The 13,598-nt window shown below is 32.1% G+C and overlaps 1 protein-coding gene across 1 annotated transcript; it reads left to right on the top strand.

Annotated features, from left to right (window-relative positions):
• The first annotated feature begins 11,064 nt into the window (after positions 1–11,064).
• On the top strand, positions 11,065–11,591 carry LOC100018978 (RNA guanine-N7 methyltransferase-activating subunit-like protein). Its single transcript, XM_056820883.1, has one exon. The coding sequence runs from the start codon at positions 11,178–11,180 to the stop codon at positions 11,532–11,534; it is 357 nt and encodes a 118-aa protein (XP_056676861.1). The 5' UTR covers positions 11,065–11,177; the 3' UTR covers positions 11,535–11,591.
• Positions 11,592–13,598: the final 2,007 nt, after the last annotated feature.

Below are 13,598 nucleotides of genomic sequence, written 5' to 3'. Positions count from 1 at the left end.
AACATTTAGAGAATAATTAATTCTAATAAAAGTATTTGAAAAATAGAGAAGTCCTAACAATTTTTATCTTCTTTTTTATTCCAAATTTTACAAAAGTAAATAAAACAAGTACTTCCATATACAAAGAAAAAGATTATACAAAAATGAAACCATAAGCCTTATATATTTATATTACTTTTTTATAACTATATAATATATCTCATCTATAAGTATCCCCAGCTACTTCCCATCCTCCCTGCATCACAGAAGGTTTTGATTAGATCAAAATTTATATTAAATAATTAATTTGTGCTTTATTTTTCAGTTCACTTTTTGAAGGTAATATTCACAAATTATTCTTCAAATATTAATTCTATTAATTCTATGGCTATGTATGAAGTTTACCTTGTTATGCTCATTTCACTGTTCATGCATGCTCATTTCTTCTTATGACATATCTACCATTAAAAAAACACATAAAAAACTATACGATTTTGAAAGAAACAAAATTATAAAGCAATTTCCCCAATGATTATTATTACAAGAAATTTAAATAAAATATAAATGATAAAATCACAATATATGATAATGTGATGACTAGGTCAGATTTATACTAGAATATAGGGTTATATCAAAATTATTAAAAAAAATAAGCATAGTTGACTATATAACTAAGATAAAGAACAAACTTTTACATTTATGACATTACAGTAAGAAAATGTTTTTAATAGAATAAAGCACCCATTCTTATTATAATCAAAGAAAACCTAGGAATAATTTGAGCTTATCTTAGGATAAATAATCTCTATTTAAAAAGAAGAGCATAAATTATAAAGAATAAAATAGAAGAGGATAAACTAGAAACTTTTATGATATGATTAGAGATGAAGTAAGGGTGTCCATTATCATAATTATTTTATTCAATTATTATTATTCAATATTATTTTACAAATACTAGCTATACCAGTAAGACAAGGAAAATTGAAGGAATAAGAATAGGCCACGAGGAAATACAACTATTTCTCTTTGTAGATATGATAATATACTTAAATAAGCCTAGAAAATAAAAGTAAAAACTTTTTAAACCAATGAATAACTTAGCAAAGTTCTAAGATATAAAAAACAAAAATCCTCAAAATTCCCATGTATAGTATTATCAACAAAACCAAGTATTAAAAGATAAAATGAGAAATTCCACTGAAAATAACCATAGACAGTATAAAATACTTGGTAATGTACCTATCAAGGTATACTAAATGATCACAATCAAAAGCACTCTTCCCTCAAATAAAGACATATATTATCATTTGTAGATATATTAATTACTTATAAATAAGTCAAATCAACAGTAAATATGCTAATACTATCTGAATTGCTTCACCTTTTCAGGACCATGCCTATGAAACTATAAAAGGATTTCTTTAAAACCCTTCCCTTCCATCTTGTAAGAAATATTATGTATTGGTTCAAAAGCAGAAGAGAGGTAAGGATTAGGTAATGGGGTTAAGTGACTTGCCCAGGGTCACATAGCTAGGAAGTATCTGAGGCTAGATTTGAACCTAGGACCCCCTGTCTCTAGACTTGGTTCTTAATCCACTGAGCCACCCAGCTGTCCTCCACCCCAAAGGATCTCTTTATAGAATTAAAAAAAATATAGCAAATTCATCTGGAGGAATGAAAGTTCAATATTATCAAGTGAATCAGTAAACAAAACAGGAAGGAAAGAAAACAATTATATTTCAAATTATAGAATAAAGCATTAATCTTCAAAACACTTTGGTTCTGGATAGGAAATAGAGTGGTTGATAAATGGAATAGATGACATATATTTAATATATAGAAGCAAATTAGTTTAGTAACCTAGTGTTTGATAAGTACCAGAACACCAACTATTGTGATAACTCATTATTTAACAAAAACTATCAAGAAAACTGGAAAGTAATCTGCTTGAGACTAGTAATATACCACCATTTTATCCCATATAACAAGAAAAGCTCAAATTGGGTACGTGATTAAGACATAATGTGTAATATTGTAAGAGAATTGGGAGACAGAAGTTATTACTTGTCATGTGTATTTATAGAGAAGAGTTTATGGCCAAATTATAGATAGGATTATGAGAAGCAAAATGCATGAATTTTATTAAATTAAAAATCCAAGGCAGCTAAAATAAGAAGCAAACAAGAAACTGGGAGAAATGGGGACTATATCAAATTTCTCTGAAAAAGGTACTATTTCAGAATTAGATATGAATGGGCCAAATTTATTAACAAATAGAGCCATTTCTTGATTGACAAATGGTCAAAAGATATGAATAGGAAATTTTTAGGAAAAAAAGGCAAAGCTCTAAAGTTTCATAAAAAAAATTCTCTAAATCACTAATGATTAGGAAAATGAAAATTAAATCAACTTTGAAGTGCAACCTCACATACACCATTGTGGCTAAAATGACAAACAATGATAATGAAGAATGACAGAGGAGGATGTGAGAAAATAGTTATACTAATGTATTGGTGGTGGTATTGTGAACTAAGAATTTAGAATTATCTCAAAAGAGCTATAACTCTTTGTGTACTTTCACCCAGAAATATTGCTACTAGTTCTTTTCTCTGAAGAGATAAAAGAAAAAATAAAATGATCCATATTTACACAAATATTTATGAGTTATTTTCATGGTAGTTAATAATTAGAATGGCCATCATTTAGCAAATAGCTGAATAAGTTATAGTAGGAAATTGTGATGAAATGAGATTGTACTATTGTGTTGTAAGAAATGGTGAAGGGGACAGTTTTAGAAAAACCTGAATAGAATTGTATGAACAGTTTGCAAGTAGAGTAGAAGCAGAACATTATATACATTATCAGTAATATTATAATGAAAATCTGTTTTGAGAGACTTGACAAATCTGATGAATACAATGATCTATGACACTTCTAAAGGACTCATGAATAAAAATTATATACTCTTCCATAGAACAAACTTATGGAATCTAAGTACAATGGAAACAGGTTTTCTTTGTTTCTTTCTTTGCTTTAATTTTCACAATGTGGCTAATGTAGAAATGTATTTTGCCTTACTTAACATATATAATGACATCATATTTCTTTTCTTTTCTATAGTTGGGGGAGGAGATGGATGGAGAGAGAGAATTTGACCATATATGAAAAATAATTCACCCCCCCAAAAAAAGTACTTTAAAAAATAAAAGAATGTCCTTTTAGATGCTAATATAACTAACTCATTCCATTCCACAGAGACTTTTATTTTTTTTAACTTTCTACTTACATGACAATTTTCTACAGAAAAGAATTCCTCCTAACTTTTGGCAGTGTAATATTGAGACAAATGAGAAACAACCTAAAAGAATCAACCTTTTCAAACATTTCTATTATGTAGTCATTGGTGAAGAGGATAAATCTTGGTATTTGGTGGACCTGAATTAAAATTTGTTCTCAGAACATTATTAGTATATTGCTAGGCAAGTCACTTAAATTCTCATTGCCTTGTTTTCCTCAACTCTAAGGTGGGACTAAGAATAACACCTTCTTGGGAGGGTTCTTGTCAAAATCAAATTAGATATTTGTAGAAGTGCTTAGCACAGGGACTATACTTATTCTCTTCCCTTTCTGCTTCCCCCGTGTTGTCTTAATTGATTTTCAAGTTTCTATCACAGAGTGACACAGGATGTCAAACCCCTAAGTTTAGCTATTATTTCTGAACAACATAAGATCACTGGATTACTGATTATTAACCACAATGGCATATTAACTGCAAAAGGTATAATTATTAATAGAAACAATTCTCCAGTATTCAATGCATATGGATTATGTTAATAATAGAGCATGAGATATATTTTATAAACAAATTAAAATTATAGTAGACATATTTGTATTTTTAATGATTCCTTACATTCATGTTGTTTTGATGTTTGAAAAGTGCTTCCTTTGTGACGATTCTAGAAGGAAGTAAATGAAAATTTTATTCTCGTTTAACAAATGAAGAAGATGAGACTGAGTGACTTTCCTAAAATTATAACATTGGTAGTTATTTGAGGAAGGATTCTCTCCTGGAGCTTTACTAATTTCTAGTCACTGTAGATTCCAGGTACTATACTTTACCATTTTTCACTACTCTATTGTTAGCATATTCTAAGGAGAATTTTGTTTAGATTTACTATTCCCTGGGCATACTCAACAAAAGAAAATAAATGAAAAGACAGTGAAAAACAATGTTCTGCATTAAAAAATATGATCACATTTTAGTACGTGATCATTAAGTGAAGTTCATGAAATGCAAAAATGTTGTTCAAAAGTTAGCTCGCTGAGATACTTTTCAGTAGTGGTAACTCATATCAAAGGTTTTAAAAAGAGGTAGGACTGTATGGTAGAAAAAGCATGAGCTTCAGAGGAATGGAGAGGGATTAATAGCTTGCATATGATTATACGTATGTGACCAAAGTCACAACTGCCTGTACTTGAGGTTCTTTTTTTTTTACCTGAAAGAAAAGGGGGAGAGGATACAGCTTGATCTATAATACTTATTAAATCATTTCCCTAAGATTATAATCTTTTTTTCTTTTAGAATAATAGAATCTCAGATATGATAAGAACTCTAAAGATTGTTTTATGTAATCAATATGCTTGTCAATGTGGTAATTCAAAATTCTGATCCAATACATATCTTTCTAGAATTGCATAATTATTAACAAATTATCCATACAAAATTTCCCTCATTTCAAGTAATTGCTCTGGATTTTGGCTTTCATGTCAAATAAAACCAACTCACTCTTTCCCATCTGCCCATCATTTTACCTAATACACTCTGAGATTCCAAACTTTGTTCATTCTATCTAGAGTCCAGGTCTACCAAGGATTTTGTATGAGATTGAGGTCTATAAAAGAAGTACTGAAGTTTTGATGTTATTTACTACATTTTCCCTGTTTCCCAGAGGCAGTAAATTGCATGCTATTATACTAAACTATGGTTAAAAAGCCATACATCAATTCCAAAAAATTTTATGTGCAATGGTATACAGGAAACAGGCTATGATGCTTCTGGGAATTTTGTTGCATAAAAGAAAAACACATCGATGGCACCTATAGCTTCCTTATCTTTCTATTTGAAGATGAGGATGAGAGAAGGATTCTAATATCTTCTTCAAATTGATATTACAGATATTCATCAAAAACTAAATGCCCATACCATTCATCACTTTATCTCTTCTCTGATTTTTTTCTCTACTCTAAACAATATATATATATATTCTTTCATAATATGATGAATATGAAAATACATATTGTATGATACTGAATGAACAGCCTATATCATAAAACCTATTGTCGTGGGGACATAGATCACAAAATGTCCAAAATAATTATTAAATATTTCAATGGTATGAAAAATAATTTAAAAAAGATAAATGTCATAAAACCAAACATATGCATATAAATACATATATGTATATGGCCATTGAAGTCTTTCCTTTTGTTTAACTATGCCTATGGTATTACCCACATACACACACACGGGTAGAGGGAGGCTATCGATTTCTGTTAAGTTAAAATGAACTTATGGGTCACTTTTAAGATAGCTCTAAAAGTTTTGTGGAAGTGATCTGGAAATGATTGTCATATAGAAAATAAATATACCAGTAAAACTGAGAAAGCAAATGAGGGAGATAAGGAAAGAGGGAAAGGAAGAGACAGAGACAGAAAAGCACACAGAGGGACCCAGAGACAGAGATACTCAGAAAGAGACAGAGACAGACAGACCAACAGAAAAAGAAGCAGAAACTGAGAGAGTCAGAGTCAGAGATAGAAATGTAGAAAGGAGAGATTTGAGAGCTTTATTATCTATATTTGGAGCAGGAAGTGAAGGACATTAAATGTTAAGGAGTAATTTCAGCCAAGCAGATGAATAGGCTGTTTTTGTTGAGATGGAATGTCCAGTGAGGCATTAGTGAAGCATAGTGTAAAATCAACTCAGTTTAGCTATACGAGCAAAAGATATGTCCATCCAAGACCTTTCATGTACAATTCCTCAAATAGAAAGAAGACACTAGTGTTTGCAACCTAGGACTGTAAAGTTTTTCAAAGTACACAGTCTTTCCTCATCTGTGTCCTTTAATGGGTGGTTTCTGTATGTGTCCACTCTCCTCACCCTTCAGTGCAGACACTGAGTGTTTTGGTAACAAAATGTAACCCAACATTGGGAAGATTACGATTTATTTATTACTCCCACATTTGATATAATACATTACTCTTCATGATTTTAAGGGAAAGATGTGGGAGGTAGATGTGATGCAAGAAGTATAAATGCTAAGACATAACAATATATTAGATATGTTTGGTTAATGACAATAAGGACACTATAATGAGGTGTATCTAGTTAACACAGTGCATAGAATGCCAGGCCTGGAGTTGGGAGGACATGGGTTCATTGACCTCAAATACTTCCTAGCTGCATGATCCTGGACAAGTTACCTAACTCTAGTTGGCTAGCCCTTACCTCTTTCCTGTCTGAGAATTTATCTTAAGCATAGATTCTAATATAGAAAGTAAGGAATAAAAAAATAAAGATTCAATAGTGGTACTAAGATTGAAAATATCTATTATTCCCAATTTTAATGTTCTTGGCAAAAGTACTGGAATTTAGTAGAGAGTTTGAAATTTAACATGTGTTATACTTCAGATGTGCTGATTTTTGGAAGATTCTAATATATACATGAAGTTTTTGATGGACAACTAATCACTTAATGATTTTATCCCTCTTTTGTTACTTGCTGTTCTGCTTTAAAAAGAAAACTTGGGATTTTGCTTACTAAATATTTAATAGAAGAAAAATATTCTTGTCATAGGTCTACACATATATAATGATTTAGAATTAAACATGTTTGAGGGGAAAACATTTTATTGATCTGAAAAATAAAATATTATATAACACAGTATAGAAGGAAAATGATGGGTAGGGAAATATACAAATTTTAGGCATAGTTCCCTCTACCTCCAAGATTATACAAGTATCCTGCTTGAAAAATACAAAAACCTAAAAAAATGACATTTGTGGAATAGAAATTATAGTCAATGCCAATATTGTCAGACCTGTTTTGAGGATAGGTCATTTGATATTTCCTATATGTAAGCTGTAATTCACCCCACCATTCATATTTCATATGATAATTTTTGAGGTGGTCATAAAAACCAAGGTACCACATCAGTTGTGGTGGTTTATCAAGACCTGTTTTTTTTTTTCTTTCCTGAATAGTGGTAACAGCAGCATACATGATGATCTTCCTAACTCCTGTTTAGTTATTAAATCTATTTTAGAAATTAAATTTCCTTCAAAACTCTGTTATGGGAAAGCAGAAATCAAAGCATTTAAAATCCTTAGAGTCATAAAACATTACCCATCCATTCTCTTGGTCCTAGCCACAATGATTTATAAAGCTGAATCCTTGGTGAGTGACAGTCTTTTGGAAAGTTAAATTTCTAGAGGCTCCTTGAACTGACATTTCAGCTTAGAAAATCATTCCTTACTGGGTAAAAATAGAATATCCACCTAGTTAATGTGATTCACTGCTTGCATGATTTTATTCCAAGTCTCTTATAAGAATATTCTCAAATCTAACTTCTTGCTTAAGAAGAATGAATGCACCTAACGTATTTTAAAGCATTAGACAATTTATACAATAGTTAGGGAAAAAATGAGAAAACTATATAAGTTCTAATCGAATCAAAAGAGAATTGAAGCCCAGTAATTGATTTTCCCAGCAAAAGGGTGCTACTACAATTCTTGTGGGTAGCTGCCAATGAGGTTCCAGGTTCTCTTTTGAATAAGACACAGTACTTACCATTGAGCAAAGAAAATTAGACAATTTTTTTTTTCAGTTGCAAAAGTCCTGAAAGACCATAAACTTTGCCTTACAAATGAGAATGTCAAGCCACAGGAAGAAGAGATTGCCCTAAGGTCACAGAACTTCTTCATAATATATCTAAACGATAACTACTATGTAACAGAATGAAGTCCAAAGTTACTATGGAAGTTAATGAGAGAGCAATAAATAGTGGGAGCTTCCCAGCTGGAGAATATTGGGGGACCTGGAGGGTTTTTTACTGATATTACCACAATGTTCTATGATCTTTAATATCATTCATGTTCCTACTGAATGGGGCATGTGAGCAATTGGTATTTTCCTTGTAAACAACATAGTCACTCATTGATTTCTGCACATTTTAATTTTTTCTCTAACCCTCAGAATCACACAGTCTCAGGATCAGAAGGTACAGCAAACATCATTTGGTCTAATATGTCCCTGAACAACAAATTCCTTTATTTCACATTCAATAATTTGTCAGCTATCTTTTGCCAAAGAAATTAAGGGAGTTGCCTCCACTGCCATTTGAGGCCACCCATTCCACTTTTGAATTGCTTTTGATTTTTATGATTTTTCTCCCTTACAGCTAGTCTAAATTTGGGTCTTTGTAATTCAGCCTGTTGCTCCTAGTTTTGCCCTCAAGGACAAATCAGAACAAATGTAATTAAACTTACATGCGATAGCCCTTCATATATTATTATTTTTGTCCTTAGTTTTTCCTTTTCCATGATAAACACCTTCAATTCCCACACTGAAGCTCATATGTAATGCTCTCCAGGACTTGCATTATCCTCATTATCTTCTTTTAGCTCCTCTACAGTTTATCAATGTTCTTCCAAGAAAGAGACATTACAATCAATTATAATATTCTAAGTATAGTCATATAACAAAGCATAGTGAATCTGATTGGGAACTATGCCTTCTTTAATGGATCCTAAGTGTATATTTATTTTCTTGCCTCCCATTTCATATATATTTTAATATGACTATTAGAGTCCTCTAAACATTACCTCTAACCTTGAATCCTATATATTTTACTTGTTATGTTTTTGAATCCAAGTTTAAGGCCTTTATTTAACTTCCTTTTTATATTTGATCCAGTGTCTTAGGTTGTCAAAACTTCTTTGAATTCAGTATGTGTCATAAAATTGTTTTACAAAAATGTAAAACAGCACAGAGTCAATTCCAGATGGCTCCAAGTTGACTGATCCATTAATGAGTATGCTTAAGGTCCAATTGTTCAACCAATTCTCAATCCACCTAATTATATTCTCTCTTCTTCCACAACACTCTACATTTTAAAAAAAAATATTAAGTATGGGTTACATTTTTTCAATGCTTTTCTAAAGTGTAGGCAAGCTCTATTTATAACTTTCTCTTGAATGATCTGTCTAATAACACTATTAAAACCACACAAAAAAAACTATTATGATACACTTGTTATAAACTCATTACGACTCATTCATATCTATAGATGTCAATGAAACCTATATTTGTATGTTATTTGATAAACTATAATAGTCTTTTACTCTAATTTTGAATTGAGTGCCCCAGGGGGGAAATGTTTTTTTTCAATTTGAAGTGGCCTTACCATAATATAATAGAGAGAATTCTGGATCAGAGTCAAGATAACATGGATTTGAATCTTACCTCAAATGCCTTAAGTATAACACCTCTCAGACTCATTTTTTCTCAGGAGCAAAACAAAAAATAGTAAGAACATCTGCAATCCAAGATTATTATGTTAATCAAATATGGTAATCTTTGTAATAAAGTAAAACCGTGTAAACCTTAAAGCATTATACAAATGCTAGATAGATATCCTTATCATCTTCATCATTGTAATCACAAAAATCATTATTGTTGCTTTCTCCATAATTTGATAGTCATGAAATGAAATAATCATAGTTTACAAAACACTTTCCTCACAATGAGCGTAAGATATAAGTAGTCAAAACTAGTATCTCTGTTTTATTAACTTGAAACCTGAGAACCAAGAAGAAAATATTTTGGAGTGGAGAATAGGACACTTGTTTTAAGCCTGTCTTTTGACTCTAAGATCTTTGTAAAGGATTGAAATTCATTCCTATGAAAGGTAAAATTTTTAGTAGTCATATGATTTCCAAATCACAAATTCACTATCAGGGAAATATAGTATAATATTATAATATAGTATATATATACATGTATATATATAATAGTATAATATAATATATATCCTTACTCAATAATAAGAATATTTTAAAACAGGAAGTTATGTAGCACAGTGGATATAGTGCTGAATTAGGATCCAAGAAGACAACTTCCTGTGGTGAGAGAATTGTCTGAGATTTATGGTAGAATAGTCTGAGATCTTCAGTTGAAGAAGAATCTGCTGACTGGACCTGAGACCCTCTTCCATGTGAGGTTTTTCTTAAATCTCTTCCTTTTGGACTGACATGTGGTGAGTGAAAAGGGTGACTCCTTTCCTGGATATTTTCTGAAGAAACTAGCATCAGGAGACACCTACCTGCTGAAACTAACTCTTCTTGCCCGGGTTGAGCCAGGGGCCAGGAGTAAATTACTTAGTGTTTAGGCTTGATATCTTACCCTATCCTTTCTCTGATTTCCTACATCACTCTTTCTATATTTGGTAAATAAATCTCTTTGGAGTAAATTAAATTCCTGGTGACCCTATTTTAAATATAAACCAGTCCTGCCTTTTTTTAAAAAAAATAAATAGCACCTTTTTTTTCCCTTACACAAGTCATTTAATTCTGCTTCGGTTTCCTTATCTTTAAATTCATTTAACAAAGGAAATGTCAAACCATTAGTGTCTTTATCAAGAAAATCATCCAAAAGGGTTCATGAAGAGTCAGAAATGACTGGAAATAACTAAACAAAAATTAACCAGTCATAAAGATGTTTCTCTTTTTCATTGCTGCAATGATAGTAACAAAAGGGGAGGAATTAATCAATTTGTACCAATATGTTTAGAGTTATTGTACTTGTAATAAAATAGAAAGGGACTATATAACCTATATTTGTAAAATGTTTGAATTAATTAATGCAAATTAATATTATGGCACTATGGAAATGCTAAATATGAAATAAAAAAAATCCAAGTACCTGCATGAGCTAATGTAGAATTAAATCAGAACAAAAATCATATTGAATGTAGCTATAAAAAAGAATATAATGGGGAGAACCCAGACTGTGAAGAGAGGAGGCACTGGCGCGCGCTCTTTGGTGCTGAAGGACGGCGCGGACAAGCGATTGCTGCCAGCTGGAATAAACCGGGCCCTGCTTTGAGAAAGAAACTGATTCTCTAGGGAAGATTTCAGAATGACTGACACTCTTGATGCTGTTCCAAACTTTGAAGAGATGTTTGCCAATCGATTCACAGAAGATGATACAGAGTACCAAGAATACCTGAAACGCCCCACAGACTCCCCTCCAGTTGTTGAAGAGTGGAACAGTGGATCTAGTGGTAATCAAAGAAACAGAGGCAATAGGTTGCAAGATAACAGACAATTTCGAGGAAGGGATGGCAGGCGGGGTTGGCCAAGTGACAACAGATCTAATCAGTGGCATGGAAGACCCTGGGGTAATAATTATCAGCAGCATAGACAAGAACCTTATTACCATCATCAGTATGGAAATTATGGTTATAATCAACGGCCTCCTTATGGCTACTATTAATATAAATGTTGACATCTATCAAGGAAAACCAATACATCCTCTTCTAACATGTCAAAAGCTTGCCTGTCTTGTTTTTTGTATATAATTATGTGTAACTACTTTTACACAACTTAAGGCTGTCATGTACAAAGAAACTAGAAAGATGTGATGGTAGCTGAAGAAGTTATGGACTACATTGTTCAATTTCTACCTCAAATTCGACTTCATTTCATATATTGTTGGTGCATTGAATTTCCATGTAAGGCTGCCAGTAGTCATAAGTTTTTAACACAGGCAGAAATGGAAATAGGAAAAATGTTTGCTTTCTCTCAAATTTAAAGGAATATCTGTAAAAAAAAAAAGAATATAATGGGTATATGAAGAAAAAAAATAAAGTTAAGAAGGAAAAAAAGAAAGAAGGTTGGAGAAAGAAAGAAAGGAAGGGAGGAAAGAAGGAGGGAAGGAAGGAGGGAGGGAATGAAGGAAGAAGGGAAGGAAGGAAGGAGGGAAGAAAGGAAGAACAGAAGGAAGGAAGAAAAGAAGGAAGGAAGGAAAGAAGGATGGATGGAAGGAAGAAAGGAAAGAAGGATGGATGGAAGGAAGGAAGGAAATAAGGAAGGAAGGAAGAAGGGAAGGAGGGAGGGAATGAAGGAAGAAGGGAAGGAAGGAAGGATGGAAGGAAGGAAGGAGGGAAGGAAGGAAGGAAGGAAGGAGGGAGGGAAGAAAGGAAGGAAGGAAGGAAGGAAGGAAGGAAGGAAGGAAGGAAGGAAGGAAGGAAGGAAGGAAGGAAGGAGGGAAGTAAGGAAGAAGGGAAGAAAGAGGAAGGAAGGAAGACATAGAAGAAGGAATGAAAATGTGTACCTCATTTTAAGGGGAATTAAATTATTTATTTTTGTTGATTGTTCCTTGCTCCATATTTTTCTTTAATTCCTCTTACATTTTATCTTGTTAGTTTTGGATCATTATGCCAATCTGTTGAGGGTTTTTTTTTTCATCCAAATCCCTTAATAACCTCTCAAGCTTTGTGTTACGTACAGATTTTATGAGCAAACAAACTCTGTCTTCATTCAAGTCATTGAAATAAAAAATACTGCAGAAGTCAAAGCTAAGAGTAGAGACTGATGACATGCCAGGTCCCTCCAGGCTGATAGCAAACTGCACTGTCAAAAATATGGAATACTTGTTAATTTGAGCCAGAAGTGATGGTCTGGGCTTGTTTGAACTGGAAAAGAGGGGATTTGTATGGGATGAAGTGGGAGTGTTTCCTGCCTCAGATATCTGAAGAGCTATTATGTGGGGGAAAAAAAAGATGTGATTATTTTGTGTGTCTTATAAAGGGAAAGGTAAGACTGATAAGTCGAAGTAATAGAGGAACTTGTTCTGGCTTAATGTCAGGATGCATTAAAATTGATTAAATAATCAATATTATTTTTCAGTAAAATGCCTTTACAAAGATGAAGTTATTATGACAAAGCGGTTATCTTGTCATATGGATAGCCATTTAAGGAGCACGGTGTTCTTTTGTTGCTGTGTTGATCTGGTTAAAGAACACTTCACTCTTTTCAAAGCACCCAGCTGTTTGCAGAGAAATGCACTTTTGCTGATATAGTTCTCTGCAAACAACTGAAGATTCAGCATTTGTAAAGGCAGAAGCCAGATATTTCTATATTTATATAGTCATCAATTCCTTTTACAAAAGTTCCTAGTATTTTGCATAGTTCATTCATTTACATTGGGCACTGAGACTTTTGTCAGATAATCTCTGACTGATAGTTAATCAGGGAAAGAAAATTTGTTCATTTAATTTTCTATTACACGGACAAATTCCTCTTTTTTAATAGTGAAGAAACAGTTGAAGTTGGTCAATATTTTATAGCACTTGAAAATTTCTTAATATTCTTTATCAATAACTTTTGCTTTTATATCACTTTTATCTCCCTACACACTGAAGCCATACATTAAAAAAATAAAAAGTTTAAAGGTATGATATAGAAAATTTCCACTATTATGTTGCTCACTCTCTCTCACACACACTATATATACATATATATATATATATAATCTATCTATCTATCTATCTATCTA

This window comes from Monodelphis domestica, chromosome 3 (genome assembly GCF_027887165.1).
Source record: "Monodelphis domestica isolate mMonDom1 chromosome 3, mMonDom1.pri, whole genome shotgun sequence".
Taxonomy (NCBI): Eukaryota; Metazoa; Chordata; class Mammalia; order Didelphimorphia; family Didelphidae; genus Monodelphis; species Monodelphis domestica.
The sequence above is the reverse complement of the archived record's forward strand: the minus strand, read 5'-3'. Positions and strand labels throughout refer to the sequence as shown.